The sequence below is a fragment of the Mustela putorius genome, unplaced genomic scaffold, assembly GCF_011764305.1.
Source record: "Mustela putorius furo isolate JIRA1106 unplaced genomic scaffold, ASM1176430v1.1 tig00000129_pilon_pilon_pilon, whole genome shotgun sequence".
Taxonomy (NCBI): Eukaryota; Metazoa; Chordata; class Mammalia; order Carnivora; family Mustelidae; genus Mustela; species Mustela putorius.
In genome coordinates this window covers 22,400,812-22,427,416 of record NW_025421290.1, presented here as the reverse complement: position 1 = coordinate 22,427,416, position 26,605 = coordinate 22,400,812, and the positions used below count along the sequence as shown (strand labels likewise).

Genomic DNA, 26,605 nt, shown 5'->3' with positions numbered 1-26,605 from the left:
CTAGAAAGGAAACTCCCCGGTTCCCCCGGCCCCCTCCCTGAAGACGGTATTTGTCCAAGTATGGGACCACCTGTTCCAGAACCGGTCCAGATGCCTGTGAAAGATGCAGTTCCGGTCTCAGCCCTTCACCAACCTTAGACGAATTATCTGACTTCTCTAGACCCCAGCTGCCCATCTAGGAAGGAAACAGAGCATCGCTTCACAGAAATGCATGGAAGAGCTCCCATACAATTTCCGACATAATGGTGGCTACTGTTCCCTCTTAATTCCCAAGGACGACAAGACAGTCATTGTGTTGAACCCCGGGGGACAGAGATGACCCTGCCAGTCCTCCTCCTTAGGGAGCTCACAGTCTAACCGCTGACACAATGAGTCCTTCCTCTTCAAACCAAGGCTCCCACTCTTAATGATTCAATGAGGACTGTGTTGTTTGCTTTTTCCAGAACAAGAAGCTATTTGTACCACAGAAAGGAACCCCATGCTGGTTGAGGGCATTCTCTCACCCTGAAGGTAATAACCCTCCTCAGTTTCCTCATCTGTAAGATGGGCTTTCTCCATCCTCAGGGTGAGGAAGACAAGCATATCTGGGTCACGTGCAGAGGCCTGGGGAGCTCTCTGAGAAAGCCGTACTGACAGGGACAAGAAGTCCTGGGAGCAGACCCCCACGTGGGCCTCCCCTCAGGAGAAGCCCCTCAGGAGAAGCCCACGGGACCTGGCTGAGAGAGAGGGCACCATGGCCAATGAAACCAATGAGGTGGGAAACCCCAAGGCGCCGCCCAGCCCACCTGGCCAACACCTGCAGAGCTCTTGCCTGCCCAGACCCGTCTCTGTCCAGAAGGGAGAGGCTACCCTGAGCCGTCCCTCCGACGAAGCCTTCAACTTTCTTTTTCCTTTCCAGCTTCAACTTCCAAGCTGAATGGACACAGAGAGTTAGTTCTCCTGTTGTTTCTAGGCCGCAGGTGACAGAAAAAGTAGCACCTTTGCTGGGACAGCTGCAGAGAGGCAAGAGAGGGAGGCCAGGAGGTGCCGCCCCCAACAGCCACCCTGGCCCCAGCAACAAAGTCGACCCTGTTTCCACCCCGCTATAAGCGGTTTCGGCTACGGGGACGCTGTTCAGAGAAAAGTCTGGCTCACACTTTCAAACGGGAGATGCGCCCCTCTGCTTTGCCAGGCTTTCTTAATTTACTGCATCAAAGTTTAAATACATGTGAAGCGATTACTTCAGCTAATTCATGCAAATCATTAACTTGACCCTCCAACAGTCCTGTTCTTATTAGTCTCAATTGTGAGAGGAGAAACCCAGGTGGCCGAGGGTAGCCGACCCAGGACATCGGACCGTCAGAGCAGCTTGGTTTTTCACAACATCCTCCTCTCCACAACAAAATTATTTCCATTAAGAATCATGGAATGAGGGGCGCCTGGGTGGCTCAGTGGTTTGGGCTGCTGCCTTCGGCTCCGGTCATGATCTCAGGGTCCTGGGATCAAGCCCCGCATCGGGCTCTCTGCTCAGCAGGAAGCCTGCTTCCCTCTCTCTCTCTCTCTCTGCCTGCCTCTCTGCCTACTTGTGATCTCTGTCTGTCAAATAAATAAATAAAATCTTTAAAAAAAAAAAAAAGAATCATGGAATGAAACAAATCATAAAAAGGGCCAAAAAAGAAACACAGGGAAGTGTTTCTTGTATTCAACTTTGTATATCAACCATAAGAGACTCTTTATCATAGGAAACAAACTGAGGGTTGCTGGAGGGGAGGGGGGTCGGGGGATGAGGTAACGGCGGGGATGGACATTGGGGAGGCCACGTGAGGTCCTGACAACCGGGTGTCATATAAGACTGATGAATCACAGACCTGTGCCCTTGAAACAAATAATACATTATATGTTAATTAACTGAATTTAAATCTTTTAAAAAAACTTATATCAAGGGGCACCTGGGTGGCTCCGTGGGTTAAGGCCTCTGCCTTCGGCTCGGGACAAGATCCCAGGGTCCTGGGATCGAGTGCCGCATCGGGCTCTCTGCTCGGCAGGGAGCCTACTTCCTCCTCTCTCTCTGCCTGCCTCTCTGCCTACTTGCGATCTCTGTCTGTCAAATAAATAAATAATAAATCTTTTTAAAAGAAAAAACATATCAAAACATATATTTTTTGGCTTCCCTTTTTTATTCCTTATCAAATTATTATAACAACAGCATATGACTTGTAACAGAGAAAAACCATACACAACTCCAGTCTCCTAAGAAAAATCACGTGTTTATTTCTCCATCATCCACTTACAGCCTACAACCATATGTGCACATATCTCTCCATGGCTTTAATGACAGAAAATCTTCTATTTTTATGCTTTCTTTTTGTTGCCTGCCATATTATAAGCATTTCCAACATGGTAATAAAATCTTTATAATTATGGTTCGAAGCGGCTGCAGGGGACAAATGAGAAGTCCACCAGATGAACATCAGTGCAAGCGGGGGGCGGGGGGGCGACAAGATAAACATAACAACTCGGTATTTTTTTGTTTCAACAACTAAGGCAATGCAAGACATTTCTCAGGGGCAGAAATACAAAGTCATCTCTGTTAAAACACAAATACTATGGGTGCCTGGGTGGTTCAGTGGTTAAAGACTCTGCCTTCGGCTCAGGTCATAATCTCAGGGTCCTGGAATCGAGTCCCACATCGGGCTCTCTGCTCAGCAGGGAGCCTGCTTCCTCCTCTCTCTCTCTGCCTGCCTTTCTGCCTACTTGTGATCTCTCTCTCTGTGTCAAATAAATAAATAAAACCTTGGAAAAAACCCCACAAATACTCCATTACAGAAAGAAGTAATAGATTAAGTACTTTTTAATTATATCAACGTTGGGGTAGGGGTTTGGGTTTTTTGTTTTTTTGTTTTTTTTTTTTACAAGAAGGGAAAAAACACATGAAGAAATGTTTCCAAATGAATGAATGAATGAGCAAACTCATGAGCCAATGAGCCAAATCATTTGTTTTATTCTCTCAATCAATTGTCGCTGCTAAAAAGAATAATAATAATCACACATTCTGTTATTGTTAAGTTTCTATCCTGCAGACACACACACACACACACACACACGCATGCACGCGCACACACTGTTGGATTTAGGCCTCTCGTTTTCACTGAAAAATCCCCCATTCCCCATTCCTTATAATTTTTTTTAAATTTTTTCAATTTATTTATTTTCAGAAAAACAGTATTCATTATTCTTTCACCACACCCAGTGCTCCATGCAATCCGTGCTCTCTATAATACCCACCACCTGGTACCCCAACCTCCTACACCCACGCCACTTCAAACCCCTCAGACTGTTTTTCAGAGTCCATAGTCTCTCATGATTCACCTCCCCTTCCAATTTCCCCCGACTCCCTTCTCCTCTCTAACACCCCTTGTCCTCCATGCTATTTGTTATGCTCCACAAATAAGTGAAACCATATGATAATTGACTCTCTCTGCTTAACTTATTTCACTCAGGATAATCCTTATAATTCTTGGGGGGAATCTTTTTCTCGCCCAGGTTGGATGAGGATGAGTGAGCTCTGAAATCTGTGTTTGGTGCGCCGCCTAGTGGACGTAGTCTCTCCACAGCTGACCTAGATCCCAAAAGTTAGGAAGCTCTTCAAACGTTCTTCAAACAGGTTGTTCCTCATTACCAAATCCATTATCAGTTCCTGACCACCGATTAATAAACCCAAACCTATTTCCAACCTTAGCCAGCGTTTTTATTGCAATTTGAAAGAGGGCAATATACCCGAGCAACAAACTATCCCAATGGAACAAGTGAGAACAGAGTTTGACATTAAAGTTAAATAAATGCACTGAAAAATCAATGTGTCATGTGTCTGTGATAGCACAGGGGAGCATCTTGACACTGGTTAAGCAATAAATGACAAAAATTCAGAGAGAAATTAGTAGGTAAACAATTGTAGTTTGAAGTATTACCACATTCCTCTGTAGTCAAGCAGCATAATTAATAAGACTGGGCTATTAGCAATCTATAACTTCCCATACCTGGAAAAAATAAATACACATTCCTTTTGAGGGATGCAACATTTAAAACAATATAGTAAGCCGTAAAGCTACAAATCCCAAAGGATCCATACCATTCGAACTGTAGTCTTTGACGACAGAGCAATAAAATTAGACATTTATAACTAGAGTTTTTTAAAATCTCAAGACAAGCAAAGTTCTATGAAATATTTGGGGCAATGGAAATAATAATTTCAATTTTTGAAAGCAAAGCGTGGTGACCGCTAAAAGAATGGAAATATCATCTCGTGGCTTCCCAACTAGTCAAGAAAAAAAAAAAGAGATTATAGAAAATTGGTAATATTTTCAATCCAGACAAAAATAGGACAAAGTAAAAGGGACGAATATTAAAAAGATAATACAAAATGAGATTGTGGAAATAAATCCAAATGTATTAATAATTATAAGAAAGATAAACATAATAAACTCAGATATTAAAAGAATGTATCAGATCAAAGTCCTAAAAATCCAATAAAACACTGCTTATGAGAGAGACCTATAACAAAACCGCAAAAAGAAATTGAAAATAAAGGGATGAAAGACTGGCTTAACCACATAACATAGGCAAATAAACCATATGGTATTTAAAAAATTAATATAATGAAGAGGAACAGTACATAATAAAGGAATACGCCGTTAAGAGAAGAGGGCAAAATGGGACGCCTGGGTGGCTCAGTTGGTTAAGCAGCTGCCTTCGGCTCGGGTCGTGATCCCAGCGTCCTGGGATCGAGTCCCACATCGGGCTCCTTGCTCAGCAGGGAGCCTGCTTCTCCCTCTGCCTCTGCCTGTGCTCGCTCTCTCCCCCTCTCTCTCTCTGATAAATAAATAAAAAATCTTTAAAAAAAAAAAAAAAAGAGAAGAGGGCAAAAATCTTGGTAGATAGAATAACAGAGCCGAGTCCCTTTTTAAAATATGCACACAGGGGCGCCTGGGTGGCTCAGTGGGTTAAGCCGCTGCCTTCGGCTCAGGTCATGATCTCAGGGTCCTGGGATCGAGTCCCGCATTGGGCTCTCTGCTCAGCAGGGAGCCTGCTTCCTCCTCTCTCTCTGCCTTCCTCTCTGCCTACTTGTGATCTCTCTCTGTCGAATAAATAAATAAGATCTTTTAAAAAAAAAATAAATAAAATAAAATATGCACACAGATTCTTGAACCCCTTCTCCTTCAAAAGATGGAGATTAACTCCCGGGCCTTGAATATGGGCTGAGCTTATCCAAACTAATCATAAAAGACATCACAGATTCTGCCTCATGCCCTCTTGAATCACTTGCTCCGGGGAAAGCCAGCTTCCATGACCATGTGGACACTCCAGCAGCCCGAGAGAGGTTGGCAGGGAGAGAGCCTGCATCAAGCTCCCAACCGTGTGAGTGAACTTGGAACCAGTCCTCCAGCCCCAGGTATACCCTCAGAGGACAGTGTCCCCACAGACAGACTCCAAACCAGAACCACCGAGCTAAGCCATTTCTGAATCTCAGACTCAGAAGCTGTGAAAACTATGCAAGTGTAGTGTTGTTTTAAGCCATTAAGTTTAGGGATGGGGGGGTAATTTGTTATATAGTAACAGATGATAAAATGGCTTCAAGTTGTAGAAAGTGAGAAGGGCCATAATGACCAAAAGAAATAGACAAATGCCTAGGCCTCGTGGGAGATTTTAATAGCCTCTATTCTATCATAAATGGGCAGATCATGCAGAAAAAAAATGGGAAAATAGAAGATAATAATACTCTTAGCTCATAGTTACTAAGAACCTACCTGCCAGGCACCGTTCAAAGTACTGTGTGCGTGGATATAAACACTTACACATATAAAAAATAGAAAGCAAACATTCCTTCAAATGTGAAAGGAGCATCACAAATATTGACCAGTTAGAAGATCACAAAGAAAATCTCAGTGTGGTTCAAATAATCTGTCATACTAATCACTGTCTCTACTAGCGATGCAACTAAGTTAAAAAGCAACAGTTTTTTTTAAAGGTTTTATTTATTTATTTGACACAAAGAGAGAGAGATCACAAGTAGGCAGAGATGCAGGCAGAGAGAGAGAGGAGGAAGCAGGCTCCCCGCTGAGCAGAAAGCCCGATGCGGGGCTCTATGCGGGGCTCAATCCCAGGACCCTGAGATCATGACCTGAGTCAAAGGCAGAGGCTTAACCCACTGTGCCACCCAGGCACCCGAAAAAAAGCAATAATTTTTTTAAAAAGTATTTTTAATCCACATTTGAGAACTTAGCAATTTATTCCCAAATAGCTCATGGTTAAAGGTGAAATGACACTTATTTAGAAGTGAGCAATGGAAGTACAGTTGACCCTTGAAAAACACAGGTTTGAATTTCGTGAGCCCACTTACACAAAGGTTTTTTTAATATATATAAATACAGTACAATACTATAAATGTATTTTTCTCTTGTGATTTTCTTTTTTTTTAAGATTTTATTTATTTATTTACTTATTTGTCAGAGAGAGAGAGAGCACAAGCAGGCAGAGCAGCAGGCAGAGGCAGAGGCAGAGAGAGAAGCAGACTCCCCACTGAGCAAGGAGCCAGATGTGGGACTTGATCCCAGGATCCTGGGATCGTGACCTGAGCCGAAGGCAGTGGCATAACCAAATGACCCAACCAGGTGCCCCTATAAGGATAGTTTAATAATAATAAATTAATTTAGATAATTTAATAATAAATTCTATCAATATTCAGTACATTACATTAACAATTGTTAATTGTTAATAAATAATTAACAATTAAAGAAAAACGTGTTGCCATCTTAATAGATGCAGAAGAGGCATTTGATACAATTAAACATTCATTCATTTATTTTTAAAGATTTTATTTATTTGACAGAGAGAAATCACAAGCAGGCAGAGGGGGAGGGAGAAGTAGGCCCCCTGCTGAGCAGAGACAACCCCCCCCAGACGTGGGGCCCCTGGGGCCCCTGGGGCTCCTGGGGCTCCTGGGGCTCCTGGGGCTCCATCCCAGGACCCCGGGACCATGACCTGAGCCGAAGGCAGAGGCCCAACCCACTGAGCCATACAGGCACCTGCAAAACATTCATTTATTTTTAACAACACTCAGCAAACTGGAGATTAAAAGACACTTCCTTTACTATGGTGATGCCCAGATCCAGACTATGAGGGACTGACCTAAACTAACACAGATCAGGTTTCCTGGTACTGGCCACCAGTGAAGCTTGCACACCTCAGTGAAGTGCGACCAGGGGCTTGTGGGAAGTATTTTGGGGAAGTTTCAAGGCAACATGGTTTTATTCTGGACTAAGCGCTACCATAAAGTGGGGGTAATACTATATTTCAATTTTTACCTAGGAGACCCTCTGGACCTTTGTCATGGCTCTCTGCCTGCTACACAGTCTCTACCCCTGGTAATTATGACACCTAGAGCAGACTTTAAAACCTCCAAGGTGGGGGGCTGCTGGCTGGCTCAGTTGGTGGAGCATATGACTCTTTTTTTTAAGACTTTATTTATTTGACAGACAAAGATCCCAAGTAGGCAGAGAGGCAGGCAGAGAGAGAGAGGTAGAAGCAGGCTCCCTGCTGAGCAGAGAGTCCGATGCAGGGCTCGATTCCAGGACCCTGGGATCATGACCCAAGCCGGAGGCAGTGGCTTTAACCCACTGAGCCACCCAGGCGCTCCGGAGCATATGACTCTCGATCTCAGGGTCCTGAGTTCAAGCCCCACATTGGGTATAGAAATTAAATAAACAAATAAAAATAAACTTAACAAAAGTATTGCCTGGGTGGCTCAGTCAGTTAAGCATCCAACTCTTGGTTTGGCTCAGGTCATGATCTCAGAGTCATGAGATCGAGCCCCGTGTGGGGCTCTGGGCTCCGTGGGGAGTTTGCCTAAGATTCTCTTTCCTTCTCTCCCTGCGTCTCTCTGCAACCCCCCACACCACCTCTCTCTCCTTTTCTCTCTCTCTAAATTAAAATCTTTAAAAAAAAATAGACTTAAAAAAATAAAATAAGATAAAAAACATGAATGCCTGCTTCTAGCATACAAAATGCTCACAGAACATAAAATTACATAAAGTTATTAAAGCATTTACTGGGTCTAGTTATTTCTGAATGTTTGCACCCATTTGCTTGAGGATATATGCATGTATAGTTGTGGGTGTGGTGTTTTTTTTATAATGTGGTCACATGAATAAATTACTTTGAAAAATGTAGCATGTAGGTACCCCTATGTAAGTTTGTAGTCCCTCATTTATAACAGCTGCATAGTATTTCGTTTCATTTTATAGTTAAAGGAGGATGGCTGGGTTTGTTTTTTGGTAATTTATGTTCTCATGTTCTATTAAAAAATGTTGTAGTACATGAAGATACAAAGAAACAGGAAACTTCCAAGTACCTCTCCACCTACAGGATAATAGTTAAAGCCCTGAGGACAGTCCTCAAAACCCTTCCCCACAGAGCCACTGTCTTCCAAGCTATGCCCTCAGGCAGCACCCCTCCAACCACACACCCTCATTTCCAGCCACACCAGACTCCTCCGCGCTCCCCAACATCACAGCCTCTGACACCCCTCTAGGCCATGGCCCACACCGTCAGCTCTGCCTACAAGTCCCCCACCCTTGTTTATCTTTTTCCTTCCTGGCAAACTCCTATGGCTTCAAGACCCAACTCCAATGTCATGCGCTCAGCAAAGCTCTAGGCTCTTGCTCCGCACGCCTGTCCCCCTGTGTCGTCACCTCCTCATCATTCCGGCCACCTTTCCTGCCTCTCTCTTACCCTTCCTCGTCCTCCTTTCCAACATCTTTTTCCTCTGGGTGCTGAGGAGTCACGGGTGAACCGGGAGGGGGCAGATCAGTGAGGAGACTTAGAGAGCCCCCTGTGAAAACCTCAAGGGAGGAGGAGCAGGTCTGCTCGTCAGCTTGGACAGACCAGCCCCCAGCGCCGGGGGCGGCGGGGAGTGGGGGGGACTTTGCTGATGCTCAGGGAACGGCTGTTGGATGACAGGAGTCACTTCTACATTGACGTGTGTCCCCCAAGGGATCCCCTCTAGCCTGAACCCCCAGTTCCCGTGAGTGTGACCTTATTTGGAAATACGGTCTTTGCAGATGTGATCAGGTTCGGATGAGGTTATGCTGGGTTGGGTAGGCTTTAATCCGAATACTGGTGTCCTCATAATGGAGGGACATTTGGACACAGGCACACAGGGGAGACTGAAGGCAGATGCAGGCATTGGAGTGATCTGTGAACCAACCGTCAGACAGGAAAGACTGCTGGCAGCACCAGCAGCAGGGCGAGCCAAGGAAAGATGTCCCCCTCGGGAGCCTTCTGAGGATGAATGACCCCTTGATTTTGAACTTCTATCCTCCAAAACTGTGAGAATAAATTTCTGTTGCTTTAAGCTACCCTGTTTGGGCAGCCCTAGGAGCCGACTTTAAAACCTCCATACAGAGCCCAAGACTCATTGCTCAGAAACTCCGGAGTCGCCTGCCCCCTCCGCTGTCCCGGGAGGCCGCAGCTGTCCCAGGCTCTTCCAGTCCATCTCCCCCGACCCGACGCCGGCCTCAGCCTCCCGGCTCCGACCCGCACAGCACCGCCGCCCCATCCACACTAGATGGCGCCAGCGGACTGAGCCGTGGCCGCTCCTGGCGCACCGAGGGCTGCGGAAGGGACTCTGCAAATCCGAGCCCATCAGACGCCCAACTCCTTTAAGTTCTTTCCAGAGAAAGCGGCTTTTGTTCAGGCACAGAGGAAATCGGATCCTCTCCCCTGCAAACTGTCCTGCCAACCCCAACTCGCCCTTCCCCACGCCCGGCCCCCGAGTTTGAGCGGCCTGTTGAGGGTGAGGCTGGTGGGGCCCCGGGCTGGGAGCCAAGCGCAGGCCCTGCCCGGGATGGGCAGGGCTTTCCTGCCCCCAAGTACAGGCCTCGAGATGGTGATTTGGGGCAGGCCGGCCGGGGTGCTCTGGGTGTGAGGACTGCTATCTCAGCACACGGGGAGGCTGCGGGAGGGAAGACAGGGTGTCTTTCTCCTCCCGGCTTGACATCTGCAGTGGCTGACGTCCTTCCGGCCCATCAGCTCCTTCTGCGGTCTCCTCCTCTCAGAGAAGCCCGCGTCTGAGAGCCTGTTTTGACACTTTGCTCTCTCTTTGCCCCTGAGTGTTATGCGTTGCCAAGTACTGAAGAGTTTGCCTCCAACGGATGTCTGAGATGTCTCCATTAATCTCCATTTCTCCTGCCCCGCTCTAGTCCAGGCCACCACACAGGGACCACACAGCTGGTCCAGGGACCAGCTCACCTAGACAAGCCACTTGCTGCTGAGTGTGGTCTGTGAACCAGCAGCATGGGCACCGACCAGGAACATGGAAACGTGGAGTCTCAGGTCCCCACTCCCGGTCTGTGGGATCCTGATCTACATTTTTGTAAGCTGCGGTGACCCGAGGATTCTCGAGGCTCATCTCTCTGCACCTGCCCTCACCCTCCTCCATCTATCTACAGCAGAGTAAGAAGAACCTTTTAGAGATGACGCCAGATTATTTCAGTTCCTTGAGAAACTCCTTCCATGGCTTCAGTGCTCTTAGGCAATGGACAAGGTCTTGATCATGGCCTAGCTGACTTGCCTAGCCCTGCAGCATGGTCTCGCACCACTCTCCTGGCTCCGAGCCTTGCCTACTACTTCAGAGCTCCTGGCGCCTTGGGCCTTTTACGTGGCACCCTCCTTGCCTAGCTCACCCCTGTGCATTTTTGCATCTTATGGCTTCCTAAAAGGGAGCTCTTCCTGATCCCGCTGACCAGAGCAGTTCTCACAGCCAGGGACCGTGTGGATCTGTGCCCCTCTGTATTCCTAGGGCCCGGCACAGACCTTGGCCCACAGTAGGTGCTCAACACACACTGTTAATTACGGATGTGTCAGAGTAGGCCCATGAGTGAGTGAGTGTTTGTGTTTCCAGAAATACTGTGACTCTCCATCCCAGGATTATAAGAACCAAGCCAGCATCCAGACCCGGTCAAGCCTGAGGCTGTGTCCCCAAGAGACCAGAACCTCTTTCTGTACACTGTCCCGCTGACCCCAATTTGTGTTTGCAGCCTCAGTGTTCCAGTTGCTACTGGGAGAAGTAGGGGGGGCTGGGTCACTGCTTACCGGGTTCTGCCCTCAAAGGCAGGCTTTCCTAAATCCTTCAGCTCCTTCTACAACTTCCTGTGGGGAGCAGCTACTTCTATTTTCACCCAAGAAGCCACCCCCTGGCTGTGTTTCCTACCCCCAAACGAGGGTAAGGAAACTTCCCTGGGTCCTGGCCCCTCAGTCCCATATTCCTTGACCTTCTGCACTGGCCTCTGACATGCTATTTTCAATCAGAGCTTTCCTTCATTTCTCTGGCTCCCCTCTTCCTCTCCTCACCATAGAGATGTATAGTCTTCTTGACCCTTTTGTCCATTTCTCTTCATACAGTCAAACACAGAGCTCAGAGCTTTTCACCCGAATGAGCTCCCCAAACACGTGAGCAATCTTCCCAGACGGACTCAAGCCCCCTGTGCTCTAACCACCCAAGGCCTGCCCCTCCTCCTCACTCACCAGGATGCCCGCAGTGGTCTCTAGCTTGGCTCTCACTCCAACTCGCGGTCCATTGAGTTCTTTTCTAATGTACTATGTTCAGAGCCAACATTTGGTCTTCAGATCCTTCCAAAGCCCTCACTTGCCTATGGAATCACATTCACATCCCTAGTATGACATTCGAAGTCCTGCTCCTGGATGGCTCAGTGGGTGAAGCGTCTGCCTTGGGCTCAGGTCCTGGGGTCAAGCCCTCTTCAGGCTCCCTGCTCAGTGGGGAGCCTGCTTCTCCCTCTGCCTGCCTCTCCTCCTGCTTGTGCTCTCTCTCTCTCCAGCAAATAAATAAATTAAAAATCTTAAAAGAGAAAGTCCTGCTCCAGCTGGGCGCTGGCGTACCTCCCTCACTGCTTACCTCCCTGGCTCCCTCCATGCTGGACTCATGTCCCTTGCCTGGAGAAGTCACCGTTGCTGGGGAGAGTCTTGGTCAAACCCCTATTTTAGACTGGATGTGCTAGTTTGCTAGGGCTGCAGTAGCAAGGTACCAAAGACCAGGGGGCTTAAACAACAGATTTGTTTTTTTTTTTTTTTCACAGATCTGGAGGCCAGAAGTCCAGATCAAGAAGCCAGCAGGGACTGTTCCAACAGAGGGCGGTGTCTCCGGCCTGTCTCCTGGGCTTGTGGACAGCCATCTTCTCCCTGTGTCTTCACATCACCTTCCCTCTGAACGTGTTTGTGTCCCAATTCCCTATTCTTATAAGGACACCAGGCATTTTGGAAGAGGAACCTCCCCAATGACCTTATTTGAACTCACTTTCTTCTTTAAAAACACTTCCTCCGAATAGGATTTCCACATATGCATTTTAGGGGAAGACAGTTCAATGCAGAACACCAAAGATCCCAAGAAATCATTTTTGTTTTATCAGGGAAAGAAGATGGAAATAACAGGTAATGCATACTGCTTGTTGTCCTTAAACTTGGCACTGCGGGGAGCTGGGTGTTCCTTTCCAGAAGGCAGATTACTGATTTAGAACAAGAGAAAAGATGAGATAAATTTGCAAATTTTTTTGTGAATATTCCTTCCGATACCAGGTAACATACATTTAGCATTTTTAGAAATAATGTATTAAGCAAGTAATGTATTCACTTGCTACAAAGTTCAAAATTACAAAAGCTGTAAAAGATAACCCTTCTTCCAGGGACTCTCTCTTCACAAGGGGCACCTCTGCTGTGTGGATCAGGACCGACCCTCTGTATGTAGAAAAACATGCACTTGGACACATTTATTTGTATCACTTTCTTGTACACAAAGATAGCATTCATACACTTCTGCACTTGGCCTTTTCCATACAACAATGTATTGTGTAGATTGGTCCAGAGCTATATTGTTCTCTTCTCCGTATCTGTTTTGTGCTTGGACATATCATACGTGTTTAACTCCATATTGGTGATTATTTAGGGTGTTTTTTTTTTTTAATTCTGGCTTTATTAGACACTTGCAGTGACTAGCTTTACACATAAGATATTTGATATATGAACAAGAAAATCTGTAGAAAAAATTCCTGAAATGAGAATTTCTAGGTCAGAGGTGTTTTGCAATATATTTAAAAGTAAATAATTTTGTTTAGAAACAATCACCAGCTTCGTTTCTTGAACCATTTGGGAGTATGTTTCTTGAACCATTTGGGACTTTAACATGTATTTCCTACAAACAATGACGTTCTCCTACATAACCACAATATAAGCAACAAGTCAGGAAATTAACATGGTTGTGTTACTTTCACACCCCATTTCAGTTTTGCCAATAGTTCCGATAATACCGTTTGTCTAGGTTAGTGATGCCTTGAATTTCTTTTTATGCATGTCTCTTCTGTGTCCTTCCTTCTGGAACAATTCCTCTGTCTTTCCTTGACTTTCATGCCCCTGACATTTTAAAGATTATAGGCCAGTTCTTTCATATCACTCAGTTTGGGTTGTCTCATTTTTTTCACATTTCGATTTTCGTTGCATTTCAATGGGGACATCACGAAAAGGTTGCTGGTTTCTCTCCTTGCATCCCATCAGGCAGTGCGTGATTTTGATTTGTTCGCATTTGATTAAAGTAATGTCTACCAGGCTTCTGTTGATCGGTATGGTCTCGTGGCCTCTGTTTTATTCGACGGATTATAATCCATTACCATCCCTATTTACCTTGGTGCTCATGTTGCTCCTCATTTAGTCAGTAGAAGAAACTTCAAGTGGGAGTCTTTTGGGTCTATACTCATCATTCTTTGAAGACTTTCTTGCTTTCAGGCCCTTCACGTGATCTTCCTGCCTTAGCTCCGAATTGAGACATTTGTCCAAGGACCCCTGGTTCCTTTTAGTGGAAAATAGTATAAAGCTAAGATCCGAATTCTAGGTGTGCTCCCAAGCCCTCCAGGGAGAACTAGGGAATCTCTGTGTGTATGTGTACATGTGAGCATGCAGTACACCTCTATTAATTTCTGCATCTGTTTAAGTAGACCGAAAACCAGGAGTGCACACACATACCTACGATTCCAAACTGCTCCTGAAGGGTTTGTTTTGTGGCTCTTTCTGAGGTTGTAACTCTGCCCCCACCAAATGGCTTTAGAACAGACTTCAGCAAGAGAAGGGCCAGGAACTGCACTGTAACTCCATGGTCATTGCCAAATTGCCTTGCAAAGAGAATGTACACTTCATACTCTCTATACTCAAAGAGAATATACACTTTAAACTTTTTCTTCTGCTAGTACAATATCATAGGTGGGAAATGTCATCTCTGACTTTTTTTTTTAATTTTATTTTTTAATGTTTTACTTTTCTTTTCTTTTTTTTTTTTAAGATTTTATTTATTTATTTGACAGACAGAGATCACAAGTAGGCAGAGAGGCAGGAGGCAGGCAGAGAGAGAGAGAGAGAGAGAGGGAGAGGGAAGCAGGCTCCCTGCGGAGCAGAGAGCCCGATGCGGGGCTCAATCCCAGGACCCTGAGATCATGACCCGAGCCGAAGGCAGCGGCTTAACCCACTGAGCCACCCAGGTGCCCCCATCTCTGACGTTTTAACATGTATTACTTTCATTATAAGATAGCTTGATCATCTTTTTAAAAGATTTTATTTATTTATTTGACAGAGATCCCAAGAAGGCAGAGAGGCAGGCAGAGAGAGAGGAGGAAGCAGGCTCCCTGCTGAGCAGTGAGCCCGATATGGGGCTCGATCCCAGGAACCTGAGATCATGACCTGAGCCAAAGTTAGAGCCACCTGCCTTAAGTTGAGCCACCCAGGTGCCCCAGCTTGGTCATTTTTTAATGTTTCTAATGACAGATAGAGGCACTTGACAAGAAAGGAGTGTTGTATTTGGATGCTACTGCTGTTCTTCAACCTCTGTCTTAAAGGAAACAATTGAAAAGGGTAAAAAAAAAAAAAACAAATAAAACACCACCAAAGCCAAAAACACTTCTTAATTTTGGAATCGCTACCTGGCTGTTGCTGGTTGAAACTTGTTTGCAAGAAGCCAGTCTCCCGTTGTCCACCCCAAAGAGCAAGCCAACTGGCCCATGTGCTGGAGACTTGGATCAATCCTGCGATTTCTGAAGACGCCCCCTGCTGGCAGGGGCCAGGCACTGGTGGATTTCGACCAGAAAGTCCCCTCCATTCAGTGTTCATTTAGACTCTGGGACCGCAAGTCTCCAGTCTCAAGTCTCAAGTCTCCAGTCTCCACAGACCACTTGTCTGTGGGTGTGCTGAAATTGCTTTCTTGTGATTAAAATAAAGTTTAGTAGAAGAAGAAGAAAAGCATTTTTTATTTTGGTAGCTCTTAAAACCACTATGTATTAGGTTGAAATTGCCCACATCTGACCCCTAAGAAATGAACTCTTCCTCTTCACTACCCAGGCACTGAGCTGGTACTGTGTTAGACATTCTTTAAATTCTGCCTTAAGTTTTAGGTTGCTGCTTAATCTCTTTCTCTCTATTCGCCTGCAAACTATTTGAGGTCAAAGACCAAGTCTTATTCCCTTTTGTGCCATTGAAATCCAATACCAGGCTTTGTATAAAGTGGATCTAGATCTTTAAAAAAAAGGAAGAAAGAAAGAAAGAAAGAAAGAAAGAAAGAAAGAAAGAAAGAAGAAAGAAAGAAAGAAAAGAAAAGAAACTTGGTTGAATGAATGAACAAATAAGTGCTTGGAGCAGGAGTGGGGATGGCCTTCCATCCCATAGTCAGGCTACTGCATGGGAAGTCCCTCTAAGTCTCTGGAACCCAGAGGCTCAAGGGCTTAGAGACCACCCCAGAAGTCAGAGCGGGCTGCATGCTTGGTGTTTGTGTCAAGTCCTAGACCTTCCTTCACACACCCCAAATCACCCCAGATGGTCAGCCCTGGCCGGCACAGGCTTCACCTGCAAACAGGCTGCCCTTGCTGGGGGCTGCTTACTTGCTCCTCCAGGGAGGCTGTGTGTGAGGAAGCCCATCCTTGCCAAAGCCTCCACAGTGCCCTGCCAACTTGAGAGTCATCTACTACCCTAGGTCACGAACAGTTCAAGCTGCTCCAGATGGGGCTATTCCGGACAATCCTAGGTTATGAAATTTTCTTTTCTGAGGGCACTGGGGCAATCATGGAAAATCTGAAACGCCCAACAGTTGTTCACCCCGTGAGTGGCTTGGGATGGGAAGGTCCCCAAGCCCTGAGATGTTCCTCTACCACCCAGGAGCCGACATGAGTGAACTATCAATGTATCAGTGTATCCATCTATCATGCGTTATTGGATCTAGAGGGGAAATCACAGTTATGACTTTTCATCTCAAACATGGACATCCTAAACATCCAACTTGCCCAATTTTCAATATGTCTTTTGTTATAAATAGTAGACAAACCATACTTCCTCAGAATTCAACTTCAGAAATAATGACACAAGTGTGAATCAAAACAATACCATTTTCTTTCAACTGGCCTATTTTTTTTTTTTTTTTAATAATTCTCTATGCTGGTGGGGCTGTGGGAATGAGGGTACAATTTGGATTAACTTTCTTGGTGGGAGATTTGAGATACAGCAAAAGCCACTAAAATATGTGTTTCTTTTGATCTAGCATTCCACTTCCAGTCATTTATCCCAAGGAAATAATTTAAAATACTGTCAAACCCTTGTTTTTTTACATAAGAATGTAAAAAAAAATTTTTTTTGGCAATCTACAAGCCCAAATTACCAATAGAAAACCATGCAACTATTAAAAATGATGTAGATTGATGTTCTGTGAGATTGTAATGGATTATAAACTTTTAAAAACCCAAATGCTATCTACAAATGATGTTTTTAAAGAGGAGGCTATATTTAGGCATAGGAAAAAGACCAACATTACCAGTAGGAGGTGGTATTATGAAAGATTTTAGTTTTCTAAATTTCCTGAAATGAGGAAATGTTACTCATTTCGTGTTACTTTGGTGTATTAAACAATATTTTTAAGTGGTCTGAGAGACTTCCCAGAGAGATGACTACTTCTGTTGTCTAGGCGTGTGGCCTCCACTTTCCAAACTAGGAGGTGGGGGTCCAGCCACAGGGCGAGGAAATTCCTTTTCTCTCCTCCCCTCCACCCTTCCCCACCTGAGGGGAGCACTTCAAAGCCAGCCCTGCCCCCCTCCCCCGCAATTGTTCCTTCTTCCTCCCCTGATCAGTCGTCAAGAGAAAGGTAACAAGCCCATGGTTGACCCCAAGTTGACAAGGCTGCCTTCCCCAGCATTCCTTACCTGATAGGACACGCTTCTGCCTGTTCTCCAACGAAAAAGACGATTTACCTCTTGCGGAAATAAGCAGTCTTTCCTTTTTATATACATTTTTCCTTGTGGGGGAGCAACTCCTGCTGCTTTGTGAATTTTCTTATCATGGTCTGAAATGCCTCCTGTCCTACACGTGCTGGGCACTTCCCATTCTTCGAGAGATTCGAGATTCGAGTTCTTTGTTCCCCTAGTGAATGGTGTGATTTCCCTGCCAGGACACTGGTTTTTCCTGTGCCTGCAGCTCCCTGGTTGGAACAGAGACTGAAAGGCAGAGGGAGGGCGGTGAGGGCCTGGGGAGGCAGGCAGCATCTGCAGGGCTGGGAGATGGCACATGGAAGGGAGGATCACTTGCGCAGAACTACCTGAGTTCAAGTTCAATCCCAGCCCCATCTCGGGCAGGTTAATGCATCTCTTTATGCCTGTTTCATTATAGGTGGTGTTGGAGTGCTGAGTGATACACACACAGAGTGCCAGAGCTCTGTCTGGTACGGGGTGAACACCTGGACAGATCCGCCGGTATCACCACGACTTTGAGAAGCTGGTGAAATGCTCTTCCCTTCACCTCCGTGCAGCAAAGGGCAGTGATGCTTGTGTGGACCCAACCTGAGGACTGGGGCTACTAAGTGGGGAGACTTGGCACGGATGCTCCTAAAAGGTTTTCCCACCTGACACTAAGTATTACAAAAACACATCCTGCCCATCAATTACCAACCCAGAGCCAATTCAAGAGTGATTTTTTATCCCCAAGTTCTCCATCATTCCCTCTTTTCACTCCCTTACCACCTGTGGTAGCTGCTCTGATCCAGTCGGCTTCTTCGCCTCCATGTGCTCTGCCCTCCGGTCCTAGGATCTCCCATCATTTTCCCTCCCCAGACCATGGCTTCCATCTCCCTGTCTCAGAGAAGGGTTGCTAGCTGTTCGCACTGCCTTCCTCCTGAGACCGACAGCTTCTTACATGGTCTCCAGGTACAATATGTTTTATCCCCCGACATTCCTCTTAGGAGATGGACAGCATGTCCCCCAGAAAAGGGGAGCTCACTTATTGTTTGTTAACACTGTCAGAGCACTTGCAGCCACACAGAAGACTGCCAAACCTCCCCACTCCTCACTCGCAGGGCCTGGGCCGCCCGGCCTCTGCCCCCTCCTCCCCTCAGCCCTGGGCCCCACTCTTTTTCTTCTATCCCCAACCCCGCACCTGCTTTCTGCTGCCTCGGCACCCACAAGCATGTGTCATGTCCCGCCCCTTAGCCTGGCTGTGTGGCCCTTTCCATCTAAAGGATGTCCCCTGACCGTGCCTGGGCATAGCTTCCCTCATCGTGGAGGCACGCTGTTGCAACTGCCCGCCTTCCCGCCACAGGTTCCGCAGAATCCCAGTGCAGCACAGTGGCTGGCACTGAGGATGTCTGAAGAGACATGGAATCTGTTTCCAGCAAGGCCTGTGCTCTCCCGTCTCTGAACAGCACACTCCCTGTCCCGTCTCTTCTTGCTAGGGACCCCTGCCTAGAGCTGGGGCTTCGTCCCATCATGAGCTCTCACCACATACTCTCTTTTCCATATCAGGTTTCTGCAAAGACTGTCTGGAAGGATCACATCTCTCACAACTGCCTTCATAAGAACCTTTGTTTAATTATTATTTAGAAATGCAGTTATATACATAGAACAATTAAAATTAAATTAAACTTTGTACAAATATTAAAATACTATCTTCACACCCACTGCAATGTACAGGATACCAAAAAATATATATATAAAATAAAATAAAGCAAACCCAAACTGATTGAGTGACATCCTGCACAGTCAATGATGCACGTGTCGTTTGAAACCATTATATAGGAGTACCATTCTGCAAAGGATTCCATAGTGGTGTGATAAGAAGCCAGGGCAGGGTGTGGTGGGCTGCCATGCAACCCGTGTCCCTCTCTCCTCCTGCCTGGCAATCTGAGTGCTTGGCCCCTACATGCCCTCCAGCTAGATCTGCTGCCCGACAGAAGCCTCAACCTGGAGGCTTTCATTCAAAAATTTGATTAGGTTTTCAACTGGAGACTGAGAGGAGCTGCTTCTCAGCAAAGCTGAGCCTGCTGCCTTTCCCTGTCCAGGGAACCAGCTACTCTACCACTCGGTCCATGCTTCCGCCAAGCAAAATCTCTTCCAGCCCCTCCGTGGGCACCGGTAATGACTGGCCTTCTGCTGAGAGCCAGGGGCCCCAGCAGCACCCCCGAGAGAAGCCCCCAGAATCACTGTCCTCAGCAAGCACATCTGGAATTAAGCTATAAATATAAAGCCTGTGTACCACTTCCCTTCTGGGTCCTTTATTCTCTGTGAGGAGGAAAGAAAGGCAAGGATATAGAAGTGTTTGCAGCATATCCCATTCTTCATGTGCCAATGTTCCCTGCGAGTGGAAGAGACACTGCTGTGTGGCGAGCAGGTGCTTTGAGAGCTCAGGCAGACCTAGGAAGGGAGAGGCTGAGTGCCTGTGGATCCTATGCCAGCACTAAAGAAGCAGGAAAAGTCTACCCTTGTCTTGCCATCAGGCTTCTCCACAGAACTTGAAAGCTGGGGGGAAAGAGGGGAGGGGGAGGAGGAGGAGGAAAGGATGAATGGGGAAGACAACATGAGCTTAAGTTCTATTTGCAAATGGAGTGTTAGTAGAATGCACATTGAAATGCCTTGCAAAGCCAAAAGAACTTGCAAAGTGGCTAGGACTCAGCCCATTTCACAGTTCACGCCAGTGAAACAGGAACACAGCACACAAAATTCAGAAATGGCAAAACAGAGAGCCTATCTGCTAAACTAAGGCATTGAAAGGGACGGAAATCTTAAGTGATTTTTACCACATACTGGCCCTTGAAAGTCGCTGGCCTGTGACAGCAAGTCATCAGGATATAAAACCTGCAGTGAGTCAGCTCATGTGTGCAAAAAGACACTTTTAGTCCTTTGGTGTGGGCCATTCTCCTGGACAAGCCCTCTGCTGGACTCCCCTAGATGTGAGCTCTGGAAAGCCGGCCCTGGGCAGTTTCTCCCACCCACTCTAGGCTTAGCCTGCCACCTGCCACCACCCTTGTTTTTCCTCCAGGTTCCACCTTGAGGCAGCTGTGGAATCCCTAATCCACAAAGCCTGGAAGCCTAGAAACATCAGCACCTGGCTGATGGCTGAGAAACTGCTTCAGAGAAGTGCAAGATGAATGGGAGGCCTGGGCAAAGCCAATGACGTGCGGCGGCGCGGCGGGGGGGGGGTGTGGGGTGGATGGAGAGTGCTTACACTAACTTCCCATTTATCCAGACTTTCTTTCCTACCAGGCAGGCCAATCTGGGCTTGTGATCCCCAGGATGGTGTGAATGGCAGCCAAGGTGGAAGAAGGCTTTCCTCCCCCCGCCCCCCCCAAGGGTTAAGCCAGTCACCCATGTGGCTGAATAAACCCAAAACAAACAGCACAATCTCTTAGGCGAGAAAACCCAGAGTAATGATATAAAAAAGGGTAAGAGCTTCCATTTTAAAAAATATTCTAGACCATTATTCTGGCTGTGAGCCCAACAGTGAGACTTTGGATCCCTCCACCATTTGTCCCTGCTTTCTTTTCTGGAGGAAGACAAGGGCACCCCTGTGGGTAAAGGAGAGCCCATGTGTGATGAGGCCACTAGGGTCCGTCGGGACCCCACCCTCCGGATGGGCCCCGTGCCAGCCCCTGCTGGCAGGCACGTCTCCGGAAACGGCCTCTTTGGAGGCCAAGGACAGGCCCCCCCGTCTTCTGCGGGTCCCTCAGAGGCCTGCGTCCCAGCACCCCTGCCAACCTGCTCCAGATGAACCACGCCGGCCAGGGCTTTACACACAGCATGTGAAGGCTCCTGGGTGGGGAAGGGGAGAGACGTGGGGTGCCCGCAGGCCCAGCAGGCACTGCCCTTACCCTGAGCGAAGGAAGACTACAGTGGTGCCAGGAGGCTGGGAACGAGCGGGTAGTAAAGTGCGTGTGAGAGGGATGCAGGAGGCTGAGAGGAGGCCATTCCCCTCATTTTTGTAGCGGCTCATGCCTGGAGCTACCCTGTTCTGTCAGGTACTGAAAATACAGGGGTTCTTTATTGTTTTCACTACCCCAACAGAGCGGCTCGGGGACGAGCAGAGGTGCAGAAGGGGTCAGTGACAAGTGTCTCAGCCCCAGTGCTTCAAAAACAGAACAGAACTAAGCACTCCTCCGTGCCACATCTGCAGATGGCCGCAGCCTGGCTGAGCTCTGCCACCCCGGCCTTGGTCAGCAGCCACAGGCGGCCGAGCGGGAGCCCCCCGCAGAAGCACCGGGGAGCACGGAGCCCACCCCCTTCGACGGCAGAGCCCTGGGGCCAGGCTGCCTGGCAAGCTTTCACCCACCGCAGAGCAGCAAGGCGGGGTGTCTAGAAGGCGGGGTGTCTAGCACAGTCAGCCCCTCTCCAGGTGCGCGGGGAGAGCAGGGAGTCGTCCGTTAGCTGCGACACGTGGAAGGGCGGGAGGGGAAACACGACGAGGAAAAGCAGCGGCGCAGCAAGCAGCGGCAGGCTTCCTGGGCACAGTTACTAAGGCACGTGACTGTGGTGACGAGGACCCTCAGGACTGGGGCGGAGCTGCCTGCAGCTGCCTGGAGACTCGGTCTGTGCCTCTCAAGCTTCCTTCGTCACCACGAACCCAGAATGGGGCAACTGCCCCCAATGGGGCCTCGCGGGCATTCCGCAGCACCTCAGCAACTCTCCCGTCCCAGCGATGATTCACGCAGGCCCCTGTGGGCAGCAAGGAGGCGGAGGTTGCCAAGGATCCAACCCAGGAGGCAGCAGGCCACTTCCCCTTACACTCCAGTGAAACAGAGAAAACCAAGGCCAGGAAGGCCGATGCTGGAAGTAGGAAGTGAGGACTTGCGTATTAGGAAGACAGTCATTCTCAGCCACCTTCCTTCCCTCCCTCAGCATCTTCTCCATGCTTCTTGGAAACTCAGCAGGGCCAGGATCCAGCACCTCCGAGCTGGATGGCTGGGCGCTAGGGGAGCTTTGGCATGATTTTCCACATCCTGCATCCTCAGCCAAAGACATGTGCCACCAGTTATCAACCAAGGGCAGGCCAGGGACCCACATTCTCGCCCTAATCAGAGCCACCTTTGGATCTGCTCCTGCTAAGGGCAGTGGCACCAGGCCAGCCCCAGCCCCAGGCCCGGTACCCTGTGCGGCAGAGGGCAGCAGTGCAGCCACTGAGGCCTGCAGGAGAGCAACCAGTCTGCGTGACAGGAGGACTGGAGGGGCCGGGGGTGGGGGAAGGCACAAGTAAACACAGCGGCTCTCAGGCCCGCGCGGGCTGGTGGGGTCTGCCGCCAAAGAGCTGGCCGCAGGGGATCCAGAGGGCTCAGGGAGAGGAAGAGTTCTGTCCAGCACATTCAAATATGTCCCCGACACAGATGGGAAGGCCGGGCTAGGCAAAATGCCAGCTCCTCCAGCTGTCCAGCAGGCAGATGGCGAGAATCTTCCTTGAGTTTCCAGCAAGGTGGGCGTGGAGGCCCTCAGAGATACAGAGATACACAGATACACAGGTGGCGGCTCAGGTATCCGGGTAGGGTGGCTGGAGTACAGGGTGCTCAAACCCACAGGGAGAGGGACGAAGGGCAGAGAGGACCGTCGCAGAGAGGAGAGGCCCATGGCAGCGCTCATGCTTCTTTCAACAGTGGGATATCTGCAGGAAGAAAGATTGGAAAGCACAGGAGTTACCGCCCTGGGGCTCTCGGCAGCACACCTGACCCCACTTCAGGGTCTCCATGCAGGCCTGGTTTGAAGACATGAAAAGCTTCACTCAGGGGCGTCTGAGTGGCTCTGACAGTTAAACGTCTCCCAACTCTTGATTTCTGCTCAGGTCATGATCTCAGAGTCAGGAGACTGAGCCCCACGTGGGACTCTGCACTCAATGGCAAGTCTGCTGCTTTCCCTCTCCCTCTCCCCCCACTCACGTTTTCTCTCTCTCCCTAAAACAAATTTTAAAATTTAAGGAAAAAAAGCCCCATGCATACCCTTCCAACAACTCTAAACCCCTCGCCCTTTCTCCAGGCCTTCCTTGTTCATCTTTCCCTCTATACCTGCTTAACAAAATCTGAATATTCAGTCTAGTACTCAAATCCCCTCTGGTCTCACCACCTTGGACCTCCTCTCTGCCTTGACTCTGCTGGTCCTTAATCTCACCCTAAGAGGCTGCAGACCCCTGCTCAGGTCCCACCTCCTCCTTCAGGCCACCCACCAGCTGTGTGATACTGAGTAACTCACTCCCCTCTCTGGGTCTTGGTCTCCTTTTATGTTCACTGGGTTCCACCAATGCCTCGAGGTCCTGATTTCCTATGGTGCCATCAGGTCCTGACAGCTCAGTCCACCAGCAACAAGCTGGATAAACTGTGCACCACTCACTACGACATGGGCACTAAAACTCTTGGTTCCATTATTTCGCAAATATAGGCCAGATCTCTCCAAAAGATTGACCATCCATGCAGGCAGACAGCAGGTTTCACAAGACTTTCTATCCTCTCAGAAACCTAACTAGCACCGGTGTAGATGGGTTCTCAAAAATGCTTGTTAAATAAATGGAACAAAGAAAGGCAGCAAGGAGAAGAAGGGGGAAGAATAGGCCCTGTCCAGGCTCCTGAGGAAAGGTGAGGGCCGAGAAGTGCACTGGGGACAGGCGTCCATAAGTGCAGACACACGATACGTGTATAGCTGGCTCTCCAAGGGGTTACTGGCTTCCACCTTTAGAGTCAGGTCTAGCGACCCCTTCTTCAGTTCTCTATCCCACCAAGAGAAAGGGCATGCTGCTGATTTCAGGAAACTCCTAAACATGATCTGCATTCAAGAATTTCCAACTTCTTTGCTTTAGGATACTCTAAGCCTCAGACATTAACTGGGCCCAGGACTCCCAGGGCACAGTTTCCTCGCTGGCTTTCAGAGGAGCCTGGTTAGTGCAGAAGCCACCCTGTCCAAAGGGAAACGGCTAGGTTTAGGCCTCATCCTGAACCACACTGGGGTTTCATGTAAAGATATTGTTTAAAGTGACTGAGTCAATCCTGATATTCAACCCTTCAGGTTCCAAAAAAAGGTCAGGAAGTGGCAATTTCCCTCTACAGATGGCCTGCCACAGAGAAGTGCAAGTCACCTGCGAGGCAGCATGGCACTGTGGGTTATAAACATAGGCTTCAGAGCCAGATCCATCTGGCTCCAAATGCCAGCTCAGTCACGAATCGACGGGAAAGTGATGTATGTTTTGGCCTCAGTTTCCTCATCGGTAAAGTAGGATTGGTAGTAACACCTACTTGTCACGATCACTGTGAGGTTTATGAGAGGTTTAACTGAAATAGGGCAAGAGAACGATCACACAGGAGAGGCATACTCCTGTTTCAAATGAAACTGCTGAAAGCCCTGAAGAGAGACCAGCTCCAATTTTCACTGTAATATGACCCCATACCTCCTTGTCACTCCTAGCCTTTCGGGAACATAGAAATTATAACAGAAGAACAGACCCCACTCCCGCCTCCAACCAGCTGTCCTCCCTTTGATTTAGCACAGCCTTGTAGCCACAAATAATTTTGGAAACTCCAAACTATCAAGATTCACAAACAGTCAAAAGTCTCCTATACAGAGCCCAAAGCCCCAGCAGGAGCTGAGGGTGAGACCTTATTTTATAGCCTAGCCCCCCAGGTATTAGCTTCCTTTGCCCCCAGTACCCCATTATTAGAGAGGCTCACAATCCTTCCTCACTCCCCACAAGGCCCCCAAGCAGCTCCTAATTCATGCTCAGTACAGACCACCTACCATCTGTGTAGTCCTCCGATGTGAGGGATAAAAGGCTTTGTATGTCACTGTTCTCTGAATCTGGGGCTTCTTTGTATGCCGCTCGGCTGTTCCCTGAGCCGGCCACCCAGGAAGAGGTGGTCGCCTGATGCACCATCACAGTCTCAGAGCCTTGAGAACCCCAGGCTTCACACAGTCCAGACTGGCCCGGGGCCTCCTCCTCTCCACCGGCAGAGGAACAGGCCCCCTGGTCCTGCAACTGCGGCTCCCTTGGCCCGTTCCTCCCACTGGGCCCAGACCCTTCTGACAGCACGATCTGCACCCTGGGGTCAGCAGGTGGCACACAGTGACCGGAACTGCCATACACAGCTTCCTCATAGGACGGGAGCGCAACCTGGACTCCATCCACCATGATGGACACCTGGTCGCCAGATACTCCCTGGTCGCGCCTGCAGCCAAAGGAAAAGAGAGACGAAGAATTAAAACACACAACTAGATACCACGGCACCAACAGCACCAACCATTTCTGAGCACGTACAGTGTGCCAGGCACAGCACTAAGCGCTTTATCCCACTGAACCCTCACCTGAGCCCTGTCGGGGACAAATTCACTAAGAGTGCAGAGGAGGCTCAGAGAAGTCAAGTAACCTGCCTAGTCACACAGCAGGTAAGGGAGGAAGCTGGGATGTGAATCCAGTTCCGTCTGCTTCCAGAGACTCTGTTCTTACCCTCTGGGCACAGGTACCCAGCCCTTTTGACCTGTGCAGAAACTAGGAATCTAGAGACCTGAAAATAACGCCATCATTCAGCACAGTTGTAGATGTAAGAGCACAATGCCCGCATCTATCTGCGGATATACTGTCTGAAGACTTGGAAGTAGATACACTCTATGGCATGGGAATTAAAGCTCCATAAAGCAGTTTTTTAAAAAAAGGAGGGAGAAGAAGCACTGTGAGACACTGGAGTTGAAATCTAAGGAATTTTGTTCTTTTGACTCAGTTACTTTGTCCTTTTTAAAAAAACTTAATTGTATGTAAATTGTAACACAAACAACACACAAAAATAGAAAAAATATACAGCTTCTTGCTTTATCCCAGAGGTAACTGGAGTATAACCCCTACTAAGGTCAAGACAGAGAATGCTGCCAGCACCCCCAGACACCCTTGTTCCCACTGTCCCTCTGATCTCCTACCTCCTCACACCGAAATTAATCACTACCCTTTCACGAAAATCATTCCTTTGCTTTCTATCTTAATAGTTTTACTGCCTAAACTTGAACTCTTCAAAACTGCAACTAAGTTCTGCATATTTTCGATCTTGATGTGAGTGGGACATACGATGAATGTGTGTGTACATGTGTACAGGTACACGTGTACATGTGTCTGGCTCCTTTTATTCAGCTTGATGTGTATGAGATTTATTCACACAAGCACCTTTCTTGGGATCACTTTTTAATACATATACACTTTCCACCCCACCCCCCCCCGCCCCCGATATTTTGAAAGTATGTTATTTTTTTCTCATAAAACATTATTT

General features: G+C 47.9%; 1 protein-coding gene across 3 annotated transcripts in view; it reads right to left on the bottom strand.

The window, feature by feature from the left end:
- Positions 1-18,903: 18,903 nt before the first annotated feature.
- Positions 18,904-26,605, bottom strand: part of SUSD6 (sushi domain containing 6) — a 94,463-nt gene continuing 86,761 nt past the window's right edge. For all 3 annotated transcript variants that reach the window (XM_004739019.3, XM_045070998.1, XM_045071005.1), the window contains 2 exons: positions 25,092-25,519; positions 18,904-22,977 (listed from right to left, as the gene is read on the bottom strand). In XM_004739019.3, coding sequence (XP_004739076.1) covers positions 22,952-22,977; positions 25,092-25,519 — 454 coding nt within the window. In that variant the 3' untranslated portion in view covers positions 18,904-22,951. The remainder of the gene's footprint in view (positions 22,978-25,091; positions 25,520-26,605) is intronic.